This window comes from Pinus tabuliformis, chromosome 1_2, assembly GCF_031772625.1.
Source record: "Pinus tabuliformis cultivar Carrire ecotype Pingquan chromosome 1_2, CPIR1, whole genome shotgun sequence".
In the NCBI taxonomy this organism is placed as follows: Eukaryota; Viridiplantae; Streptophyta; class Pinopsida; order Pinales; family Pinaceae; genus Pinus; species Pinus tabuliformis.
The window spans coordinates 495,080,255-495,093,102 of record NC_142298.1 but is presented as its reverse complement, the minus strand read 5'-3'; the positions used below and the strand labels follow the sequence as shown (position 1 = coordinate 495,093,102).

The 12,848-nt window shown below is 41.0% G+C and overlaps 1 protein-coding gene across 1 annotated transcript; it reads left to right on the top strand.

Moving 5' to 3' along the window:
* Positions 1 to 11,963: 11,963 nt before the first annotated feature.
* LOC149206493 (uncharacterized) lies at positions 11,964 to 12,848 on the top strand. The gene is made up of 3 exons (XM_089397709.1): positions 11,964 to 12,239; positions 12,374 to 12,431; positions 12,529 to 12,848. Exons 1-3 carry the CDS (start codon positions 11,964 to 11,966, stop codon positions 12,639 to 12,641), a joined length of 447 nt encoding a protein of 148 aa, XP_089253835.1. The 3' UTR covers positions 12,642 to 12,848.

The following is a 12,848-nucleotide window of genomic DNA, read 5'->3' as shown; positions in this document are numbered from 1 at the left end:
ATCTTTCAACTGATCCCATCCATCACCAATTATTGTGTTGAGTTTGGGTTCCCCCTGACCCTGAAAGCACAGGAATCCATCATTGGAAGCCAGGTACAATGATCGTGGGTAGCCGAAAGGTGGTAACCACCTGGATGTGCTATGTGTTTCATCGGTAAGAAGAAGATGGAATCGCCTGGTGATCTGGTAGCTAAGCACCACACGACGAGATGAGAATGAAGGAAGAAGTTGGGTAATGGAGGCCCAAACACGGCGGCAAGACAGGGGTCTGACAATAACAACTAATTAAAACCAGTCTTATTTGAGGGATAACAATGACACTTGTAGGTCCAAGGGGCAATATATCAAACACAATATTATTGTTCTTGCACCCATAACTATAACACAGAAATCGCCATCTTTACATGTAATGGAACTTCACAGTAAAAATTATAAATCATAAATATAATAATTTACAATCGAGATAAAAATTGTGCGAAAAGAATGGAAGAGGAAGAGAATTTACTAGTGCATTAAAAAAATTGCACACTCTTTTCTCGCCATTATTTCTTACCCTCGTTTATCTATCTTAGTTACATTACAATATATTATATTATATTTATAATTAAAAAAAATCATATTTATAATTTCAAATTGTTTTATAATTATAATCATTTAAGAGTTATCTATAATTATCAAAAAAAAGTATGCAATAAACATGGAAAAACAAATACAAATAGGAGGTACATGAAAAAAATATCTAATTTATAAATTAAACCTGCTCAATTTAAAATATTTTCAAAATAAAACTCGAGTAATTTATAGATTTCACTACTTCATTAAAACTATTGACGACCATATCAAAATAAGAGTCCAATCATTGCTATTCACCAAATGATATTTCATTGTTTCTATTAAAATAACCAACAACAATACACATAAATCCACAAAAAAAACCTACTGAATGAGATCTCATTATATTTGGAGAAAAACCTCTCAATGAGATCTCATTATTCTTGACCAAAAACCTAATCCACAGAAAAACCCAACTCAATGAGATCTCATTATCCTTGGCCAAAACCCTCTTAATGAAATCTCATTATCCTTGGCCAAAAACCTGGCCAAGATGACCAACTCAATGAGATCTCATTATCTTTGGCCAAAAAACCCTTAATAAGATCTCATTATTTTTGGCCAAAAACGTAATCCATGGAAAAACCCAACTCAATGACATCTCATTATCCTTGGCCAAAACCCTCTCAATGCAATCTCATTGTCCTTGGCCAAAAACTTGGCCAAGAGAGCAAAGTGAGGCTTCACCGCTCACCTCGAGGCCTACATTACAGTGAATGTCTTCCTAGCCTTTTTATAGGCTCCATTACACACAATACCATGGAGAAAAAACGATGGGTGCACAATACTATGTGCCCCAAAACCATCATTGTTTACCTAGTCAACTTTGACTCTATCCCGAATCAAGTTTACTGCTAAGTGAGAACCCCTCTCACTCTAGCCCTTACCCCCCCAAAAAAGTTTACACGGGATATTTTTTACCCCACATCCCCCCTATCACCTAGGTCTAACCCATACTTTACTGGTAATTACCTAAGGGGATGCATGTCTTAATAGGTCTTAGAGTTGTATGCCCATTTACATGAAATAACATTTGACTCCATTTTATACGTATATGTGTATATATATATATATATATATATATATATATATATATATATATATATATATATATATATATATATATATATATATATATATATATATATATATTACCCTTGTTGTTATCTTTGTACGTATGACATCAATGTCCATAAAAAAGAACCCATCTACCAGATTACATGGGTCACTAATGTAACCACCAATTATCTAAGTGTTCTTTTCACATACATAGTTCATCAATTAATTGATCCACGTGCATATATTCTCCTCATCCATTGAAGCTCTTATGACACATTTTTCTTGCTACTCATTTCCATTCCTTTAATTAGTTGCTCCATCCACTATAACGATGAACTGCTACTCATTTCCATTCCCCTAATTAGTTGTTCCATCCACTATAACAATGAACAAAGGTAAGCAGACATGTATCTCACAGCCTCGAGGCCCTCAAAACTACCAAAGAATGATGGGGCCAATGTATAGGCTTAGCGCACCATCATTCTCCTCTACTACCACAATGAATCATGAAGCCTCCTCAACACGTTGTTGTGGTCTTTCTTAATGGACTCTGGAGATTCAGCTTGAGCATGGTGTCCTTAGTCATTACATTAATGGCAGCCCCAAGATCAATCAAGGCATGTGGGATAATGGTGGCATTGATGTGTACATCTATTACAGGACTTCTAGGGCCTAAATACTTTGGGAAAATCCCTTGTCCCGGCATTAAGTCGGACAATTATCCAATGACATTAATGGTAGGGGTGTCTCCCTTTCACCTCCCCGGATGTTTGAAACACTTCTCTTTAATCAACTTGTTGTAAATAGGTACATCCTTAATAGCTTGGAGAAGTGGGATTTTGACACATAGATTTTTCAGTTCACCCATAAGTTCATTTTCTTCTAGGGTATGTTGGATTGGACAAGTTAATCTTTCAGGAAAGGGTGGTGGATTCACTGTAGGCATACTTTTTCTCTTTCCTCTTCACTCTCCCTAGGTGGAGATGGAGGTTGGTTATACGGGAGCACTCTCCCAGACCTAAGGTTGATTTCCTGAATTTCCACAGCATAAGCAGGGTAGGATGTCTCTTCACTATAGACTTGTTGTGCCTGTCTATTGTTCGGGTTCGGGTTTGGTTGGGCACACATATGAGGTTTTTAGGTGGTGCAGGGTGTAAAAGTTGTGGTTGAGTAGGAGGTGAGGGCAATAAATATGGAGCATTGTTGTATGGTGGCCTCCATCCCTGGGGTGGTGCATTCCACTGAGGTTGTGGAGGGGTATATGGACGAAATGGTTGGTTGGTTCGCTGGGAATGGTACTGAGGTTTAAAAGAGCAGGGAGAAGGTGTAGACCAAGAGGGATGAGCAGGGGGGCCCTAAGAGGGAATGGATGTGTTTTGGTTAGGGTTGTAATATGCATAGGATGGCCCTTGTATGCCTTGTTGGCATGGTCAAGGTCTATGAGGCCTCCTTTAATTTATGTAGCAAAATTGTTTAGTCACCCCTTCAGTTCCCTCATATGCAAATTTTAGTCCAAGTAGAGAAGGGAACTTTTCTATCGATTGGTTTTCTTCACCGGCTGAGTAGATACTACAATAGAAGCATGGGATGTGAGGGAAACAAATAGAGAAATGAAGGACATGGACATAGATTGAGTTGTCCAGAGGATGAGAAACACTTTCAGGAGGGGGCGATGATGAAGCTAATCATTGGGTAAAATATATGGACCTTAATATGCCTCCAAGCTTACTAAAATCAATTCTTCTCATAATTCTTTACATGTTTTGCTTATAGTTTTCTTAATGAGATGAGTAAAAGTACAATGTTATATCTAGTGGTCTAGCGTGCATTGATTACAGGTTTTTGGGAGAAAATTATGGCTAATTAAGGTGCAGGAACTCGAATGAGACAAGAAGGAGAGATTATAGGAGATGGGCCTTCCTCATTAAGTCCTCACTCATTTGAAGATCCATCAATCAAATCTCACTAGTTCGGAGTTGTAGGGAGTTGAGTCATGAGGATCATTGGGAGTCGAGCCAGTGATAGTTAAGAACTACAAGCCAAGCCTCTATATTTAAGTAAGTTGTTGGAAACTTTAGTTGTATAAATAAGGAGGCGTAGAGCCTCATTAGGATTCATATTTTTATGCAAGAGAATATTGATCTTCATCACCACTGCCTCAAGTTTCTTCATATGCATTGTATGGATGCATTCATGGGATACGGATATAGCATCATGAATGGAAAAATTTGGAATGAAGATAAATTGTTTTCCAGTGATATGTGTTGTCACGCTCCCTTCTATAAACCAAAATTACAGTCATAAAAAAAAATTTATGGTATGGTTAACTTTACATATGCAATCTTATATTTATTATTCACTTATCGTATAGTCCATCTACCACATGAACACATAAAGGTTGATGTAAGTTGTAATGGTTTAAGGTTCCATGCTTTGACACTACGGTTATACATAAAGTGTTTAAATATCAAATCATACGTGCTGCAAAATCCTTTATTAATGATATGTATTGGCACTTGTGTGTTGACGGGCGTTCAATTGGTGTTTACTGCCAATTGGCAGAGTAAGCACGCCAGCTCACTACTACCGTAGCCAAATGGCCCTTCATCACGTGAAGGCCATGTGGTCTGAGAGGGTTGACCATCCCCGGGATTCACGCTCGGCCTCCCGCCCAAACTCAACGGTGGGGATTGCTTGGCTTGATCGGACGGTCCTGCCTTGGTTAGGGTTTGGACTTGGGTATAAAGGTTTAAGCGTTTCCTTTGATGGTTCATTTGCTCATTCTTCAACTATCGAATTCCTCCACTGGATTGCACTGCATCATCCAGACTCTCTGTGCTGTTCTGGCTCGACGTTCCTCTACCTCTTCCAGGTTTGCTGCGCCACTTTTTTTTCAGTTTCATTTCCGGTTGCGTCTCACTGATTATAGTTTCTTACAAACTCATAGCTGGTTATGACTTTCTGTATCAATCCTAATTGAATCAGGGTGTGTTTGATCGATGGTTAGGTTTGGATACATGCTGCGGCTCACTTGCTTCAACCGCTGAAGAACCATGATAGTCCAGGTAAGTCGTTTCCTCCATGTTCTCTTTGGGTTGCATTTGGTTGTGTTCAAGGGTTTGTTACATGGCTGAGACAGCCTGTGCTCTACCTGTGTCTCAGGTTGTTTACTAGATCAAATCTTCATGCGGCTATGCATGGCGGCCTTACTGGAATGGCCGTTCCAGCTGAGCCTAGGTTATGGCCTTGACGCCTTTGTTTCGGTTTATTGTTAAATTTTTGTCCAGGACTCTGTATACTGTAATATTTCCAGTTCTAGTTCAAATCTGTGCTCTTAACAGTTATGAACAGCTACACATCTGTGCAATTCGGCATTGTCCGTCTTATTTGGATTTATGATGGTTTTGGCCCGACTTGGGTTCTAAATACTATTAATTTCCAGCTGAACTTCAAATAATTTCTCTGCTCTAGTTATATGCTCAGTGCCGTCCCTTGTCAATAGCTTCGTCTATTGTGTTGGTTATACTTTCTTTCATACAGTTAATACACAAGGTAGCGGCGAAAATATTTGTTTTCTGTAGCGCATAATTTACATCTATGGCCGTATTTTGGAGTTCCTTATTTGTCTTGCTAGCGGATACATTCACATCTCAGATTTGGTTTTGGTTAATATCTGGTTAAATACATTTTTATGCCAAGATTTGTTAAACTTATATTGAGTTCCAGCTACGTGCTGTCTTTTCCCTTGTTTGCTCGTTTCACAGTTATAATAGTTTCTTGATTTAAGGTTCAGGGTTGTGAAACTATAGTGTTCCGTGACACTGCTATCGGTTAAAAGATATAATACAGCGTAGAGGATAGACTTGCATTCACCCCATGAATGTATAGTCTAACCCCCCCGCGCACAGTCTTGACCATGCGTGTCTTACAGGTTACCTCTTTTAATCGATTCCAGCTATATAATTAATTTCTCGGTTTGTAATATACAGTTATTCTCATTTCCTTTCCTAGAGTTAGGGTTCACTGCATATTCATCCTATGGTTAACAAACACTCTGCTTTCCCTTTCGTTACCTGTCAATAATTAATATACTGGCAACTGAAAGCTGTTTGAAGTGTTAACATGTTATTCTATGAATATTACCGTCTTCATATCATGCATACGAACTGGTTCGAAACATATATATGTTCTTCCTTAGAGTTCCGCCTTTGACTTTCTTTTTTTATTTACACTGTTGAGGATTGCATACCGAGCAGGGTTACAATTTCGGCTTGATGTTTACAGGGGTCTTCTGTGTCATACTACCTAACCTTTTAAGATTACACAGCCACCTCGGCTTTCCATAGCAAACAGGTCTCTACAGAATAAAACTATATACTTCCCTGATTATATTGTCGCAGAAACTAATCTATCTGCTCTTACTAACTAATTTACAGAGCCACTGTACAGGCTGGGTGACTGCTTTCCACCCGGTTGTCTATGTCACAGTTTCATTCTGTCTACTTAATAATAATAATAATCTTATTCTACTACCCACACACAGCAACTTTAAAAGTAAAAATACAACTGAGTACATTCAATACCTGAACCTTTCTTAACTAAAGTTAAGGAAGCGTACCTGGTGTTCGATCACAAGAATGCTTTGTTTTCAGTAGTCACCTGTAGAGTTTTCACTCTTAACCTCCCAACCATGAGATCCACTGCGCTGGATTCTCCCCCCGAGCCGTCTTGCAGGCCTGCAGCCCTCAACAAGACTTATGCACCACGGTGCTGGGTCATCTGATCACAACCAGACATAACCCTTTTCTTTCACTCTGCAACTCTCTTTTTCTCTGGAATCTCTCCTCTGCCTGTTCCCAAACAGCCCAGAGGTTTTTCCTTCCAACCCTCTTCAGGGTGAGAGGCAGTTGTCTTTCTTTTCAGTTCCTTAACTGATTAATTTCTTTTAATAGAAAAGCCTCTTTTTGGAGGCTGCCAGCATTTCATTCAACACATGTGTAAAATAGTTCATTATATTTTCTTTTAACAAATAATAATGTCTTTTTAAAAAAAAACAAGTTGTCACCCATATTGTTTTTACCACAGCATTTACCGGAAATTACAAGTTACCAGGGTTATTACATCTTCCCCCCCTGGGATTGGACGTCGTCCCGATGTCCATTCTCATTAAAAAAATTTGGATAGGCTTTTTTGAAAAGTTCCTCATCTTCCCATGTAGCCTCCTCAGGGCCGTAATGCTGCCACAGCACCTTAATTTGGGTAATAGCCCGTTTCCGCAGCCGCACTTCTCTCCGGTCGAGAATGCTCTGTGGTTCGACTAGGACCCCGCCTTCCGGTTCGACCTGCAAACAACCAACACTTAGTCAATTTCCATTAAGTTTGGTTGTATAATCAAACCAATCAAGTCAATTCTTACCCGTACATCTTGCCATTGGATGACATGTCTAGGGTCATACACATATTTCTTTAGGACAGAAACATGAAACACATTGTGAATCTTAATGTGACTGGGTAAAGCAAGTTGGTAAGCCACCGGCCCCACTCTAGCTAGAATCTGAAATGGTCCAAAATATCGGGGAGCCAGCTTGGCACACCCGCTCCACTGCAGTGTGCTCCTTCTGGTTTGAATCCTTACAAACACATGGTCACCCACTTTATATTCTGCAAATCTTCTTTTCCTGTCTGCGAAACTTTTCTGTCTGTCTTGTGCAGTCTTTAAGTTTGCTCGCACATTCTTTACCATATCTTCCATGTCTTTTAACATTTCCGGACCCAAACTCAATTTATCCTCTAGCCCACTCCAACTTGAGGGTGTGCGGCACTTTCGCCCATACAAAACCTCAAAGGGACTTAACTGGGTGGAGGTATGATACCCGTTATTATAGGCAAATTCCACTAAATGCAAATACTCTTCCCACTGATTAGGCTTGAGCATCACATTTGCCCTTAACATATCTTCCAATACCTGATTGACTCGCTCCGTTTGGCCATCGGTTTGCGGGTGATAAGCTGTGCTGAAATTCAGCTGGGTGCCCAACTCAGCAAACAATGTTTTCCAGAAAATAGATGTGAACTTCACATCACGGTCCGATATGATTACCTTTGGCATTCCATGCAAGCGGAACACATTCTGCATAAAGAGATGTGCAATTTGTACCACCTTGTAAGTAGACTGCACAGGTATAAAGTGTGCTGCTTTACTTAGTTTATCAACTACGACCATAATAGAATCATTACCCTTCTTTGTCCGTGGTAACCCGATTATAAAATCCATGGAGATGGTTTCCCATTTCCATTCCGGAATAGGCAAAGGCTGTAACAGTCCTGCTGGATATTGGTGTTCAGCCTTAATTTGCTGACATTCCAGACATTTTGCCAAATATTCCACCACTTGCCTCTTCATCCTTGGCCAGTAATACTCTTTCCTGAGTGCTGTAATCATCTTTTGGTATCCTGGATGACCGGCATAATGACTGGTGTGAAATTCGTCTAGGATCAGCTTCTTAAGATCATCGGAGTTAGGTACATACATTTTCTTATTGAAATACAGCAATCCAGTATTATCCAGTGTGTACTCTTGCTGTAACTTTCCATGATCAGACTGCTGTACCTGCTGCTTCAACTGCTGATATGCTGAATCGCTGTCCGCTACTATTTTTATTTGTTCTACTAGCGAACTCCGCCACCGGCTGGCTGAAATTTCACACAAACAATGAACTTTCCGACTTAAGGCATCTGCCACCCGATTTTCTTTGCCCTTTAAATGTTTTATTTCGAAGTCAAACCCACTGAGAAAATCTGCCCAACGGCCTTGTCTCGCATTCAAAGTGGGTTGATTGAAATAATGCGTTAAACTATGATGGTCAGTTAACAGCAGAAATTTCTTTCCGAGAAGGTAATGTCGCCACATCTTAAGTGCATGAATTACGGCAGTTAATTCCAAATCGTAGGCAGAGTATCTCTGCTCGTGTTCCTTCAATTTCCTTGATTCATATGCAATTACCTTACCTTCCTGCATTAACACTCCCCCCACGCCCTCTTTGCTTGCATCGGTGCATACCACGTATTCCTTATTAGGATCTGCGATTCTTAAGATGGGTGCGGTGGTGAGTAGGTGTTTCAAGCGGTCGAAGCTCTGCTGGCACTCTGCTGTCCACTTAAATGCCTTTCCTTTCTTTTGCAATGAGGTAATAGGGTAGGCTATTCTTGAAAAGCCATCCACAAATCTCCTGTAATAGCCAGCTAACCCCATGAAAGACCGGATGTCTGAAACATCCTTGGGCGTAGGCCATTCCAAAATCGATTTTATCTTCTCGGGGTCAACCGCAATTCCCTCATTTGTAATTACATGCCCCAAATACTGAATTTCCTCTTTAAAGAAATCACATTTGCTAAATTTAGCATAAAGCTGATGCTCCCGAAGAGTTTGCAACACCAATCTAAGGTGCTCCTCATGTTCCCGCTGGGAACGAGAATATATCAATATGTCATCGATAAATATCAGTACAAACTTGTCCAAAAACTGGTGAAACATGCTATTCATCATGCACATGAAAGTGGCAGGTGCATTGGTTAAACCGAAAGGTAGCACTACGAATTCGTAGTGCCCGTAGCGTGTTCGGAAAGCAGTTTTGGCAATGTCCTCATCCTTGATCCTGATCTGATGATAACCAGATCGCAGATCAATTTTGGAGAACAACTTTGCCCCTTTCACCTGGTCAAAGAGTTCGTCTATTCTGGGTAGAGGGTACTTGTTTTTGACCGTGAGCTTATTCAGCTGTCGGTAATCTATGCACATGCGAAGGGTCCCATCCTTCTTCTTCACAAACAATACTGGAGCCCCCCAAGGTGACACACTAGGTCGAATATACTGCTTATCCAGCAATTCCTAGAGCTGCATCTTCAATTCCGTTAACTCTGGTATGCTCATCCGATATGGTGCCCTTGATACTGGGGCTGCCCCTGGTATCAACTCAATAGTGAAATCTATGTCTCTTCTTGGGGGCAGACCCGGGATATCTTCAGGAAAAACATCTGTGAATTCCTGCACCACTGGTATGTCATTTAATGCAGACATCTTATCTTTCTGGTTCACATAACCAACCTGTACGGCGTAAATCTGGCATTTCTTTCTTACACATTTGGCTAGCTGAGTTGCAGTGATAGGTCGGATCTGAACAGGATGTTTAATTCCCTGTAATTCCTGCTGCTGTCCCACATCATCTTTATAGTATATGGTCTTGGTTTTGCAGTTCACCAGTGACCAGTGCTTTTCCAGCCAATCCATGCCAATAAGAATGTCATAGGAGCCCAATGGAAGTACATTCAAGTCTGCTGTTACAGGCTGTCCAGCTATACTGAAAGCGCAGTTATTAACTTTCGCTAGAACCCGCCTTTTGGCTCCCGTAGCTAACTGGACTAGCCATGGGTTTTTGAATTTTTCTGAGGGTAACTTACAATGTTCCACTACTTTTGGACTAACATAACTTAGGGTAGCTCCTGGATCAATAAGTACAGCTACAGCAAGGGTTGAAATCTTACCTTCGAATTCCACCATGGAAGGTTGATATTCTGCCTGTCGGTCCTCTAATGCTGCATTGATCCTCGGTACGCTGCGCGCCACATCCCCTACAGTGGAAGCTTCATGGACTTGAGATATCTGATCTGTTCTTTTACGCTGTGGACAGTTCCTAGCATAGTGCGGTCCCTCGCATACCCAACATTGAACTGGAGGTCTGGTTCCTTCAACCTCTGATTTAGCAGGGAGTTCACTCATCCTGCTCTCGTTTGGCTTAGGACGGAAAGTACCCTTACTTGTGCTTCTGTTCAACTGCCCTTTTCCAACCCCTTTGCCACCATTTCCGCGGCTGCCTTTGTTGCTTCCGACATTTCTGCTACCTTTTCTCTCATTCCATTTCCTGCTTGGAATTTCTCCCTTTTGTTTGTTCTGCTGGTAGCAAATTCTGGCCTTCCTAATTGCCTCATCCATGGTTCGGGGGTTATCAAACTCAATTCGTTCTCTTATATAAGCTGGCAAACTACTCACAAACCTCTGCACCTTGGCCTTCTCCTCTTTTATGTAGGGCACATAACGCAATAGCGAAGTAAAGCGATTTATGAATTCATCCATGGATTGTTGTCCTAGTCGTAAATCATGAAATTCTCGCGCCTTCTCATCATAAAAGCGCTCAGTTAAATACCTCTCCTTAAAATATTTCTGAAACTTTTCCCAGGTTATGCTTTGCTCAGTTACTCCCTTCACAATTTTAATCTCTTCCCACCACAAGGTGGCTTTGCCCTGCAACTGGAATATGGCCAAACGTGCCTTCAGATTTTGATCATATTCATACAGTTGAAAATATTTATTAATATTGATCAGCCATGCTTCCGCCGCTTCCTCCTGCTCTCCATCGAAAAGCGGGGGCTTGATTTTACGAAATTCTCCTGTAATTCCGTTTTCTGTCTCTTGGTAGCCTGCTGCTCTTGCACATTGTCAGAATGGTCTTTGTGTTCTTCTGAAAACTCAGAAGCATAGTTCCGTTCCTCAGTGCCCCTTCGTTGCTCTGCACTAGGACTGGGTAAGGGTGGATTTTGTTTTTCAGATAGGCTCTTCAATATTCTTTCTTGTTCCATGGTTAATCGTGCATTGTCTTCTCGCAAGCGTGCCATCTCACCCTTCAGTTCTTGAACTGTTTGAAGTATTGCCTGATTAGTACTGCGTGTCTCAGCACCAAGCTGAACCCACAGTCCTGTGTTATCTGGTGGGATGCCGCCAGCTCCCGGCATTTCCTCCATCTTACTGTATAACTGTCAGCTGTTGAATGTCTCAATATATTCCTGGGTACACAAAAAACATGATTAATGACATTGTACTGTATACATGTATAAGATAATTGTTCTTTCTGTTCCCATTGCTGTTCCAGAGGTCTCAGTTTTGGAACTTGGGCTCTGATACCACATTGTCACACTCCCTTCTATAAACCAAAATTACAGTCATAAAAAAAAATTTTATGATATGGTTAACTTTACATTTGCAATCTTATATTTATTATTCACTTATCGTATAATCCATCTACCACATGATCACATAAGGGTTGGTGTAAGTTGTAATGGTTTATGGTTCAATACTTTGACACCACGGATATACATAAGGTGTTTAAAGCTCAAACTATACGTGCTGCAAATCCTTTATTAATGATATATATATTGGCACTTGTGAGTTGACGGCATTCAATTGGTGTTTACTGCCAAATGGCAGAGTAAGCACGCCAGCTCACTGCTACCGTAGCCAAATGGCCCCTCATCACGTGAAGGCCATGTGGTCTGAGAGGGTTGACCAACCCCGGGATTCACGCTCGGCCTCCCGCCCAAACTCAACGGTGGGGATTGCTCGGCTCGATCGGACGGTCCTGCCTTACTTAGGGTTTGGTCTTGTGTATAAAGGTTTAAGCGTTTCCTTTGATGGTTCATTTGCTCATTCTTCAACTATCGAATTCCTCCGCTGGATTGCACTGCATCATCCAGACTCTCTGTGCTGTTCTGGCTCGACGTTCCTCTGCCTCTTCCAGGTTTGCTGCGCCACTTTTTTTCAGTTTCATTTCCGGTTGCGTCTCACTGATTATAGTTTCTTACAAACTCATAGCTGGTTATGACTTTCTGTATCAATCCTAATTGAATCAGGGTGTGTTTGATCGATGGTTAGGTTTGGATACATGCTGCGGCTCACTTGCTTCAACCGCTGAAGAACCATGATAGTCCAGGTAAGTCGTTTCCTCCATGTTCTCTTTGGGTTGCATTTGGTTGTGTTCAAGGGTTTGTTACATGGCTGAGACAGCCTGTGCTCTACCTGTGTCTCAGGTTGTTTACTGGATCAAATCTTCATGCGGCTATGCATGGCGGCCTTACTGGAATGGCCGTTCCAGCTGAGCCTAGGTTATGGCCTTGACGCCTTTGTTTCGGTTTATTGTTAAATTTTTGTCCAGGACTCTGTATACTGTAATATTTCCAGTTCTAGTTCAAATCTGTGCTCTTAATAGTTATGAACAGCTACACATCTGTGCAATTCGGCATTGTCCGTCTTATTTGGATTTATGATGGTTTTGGCCCGACTTGGGTTCTAAATACTATTAATTTCCAGCTGAACTTCAAATAATTTCTCTGCTCTATTTATATGCTCA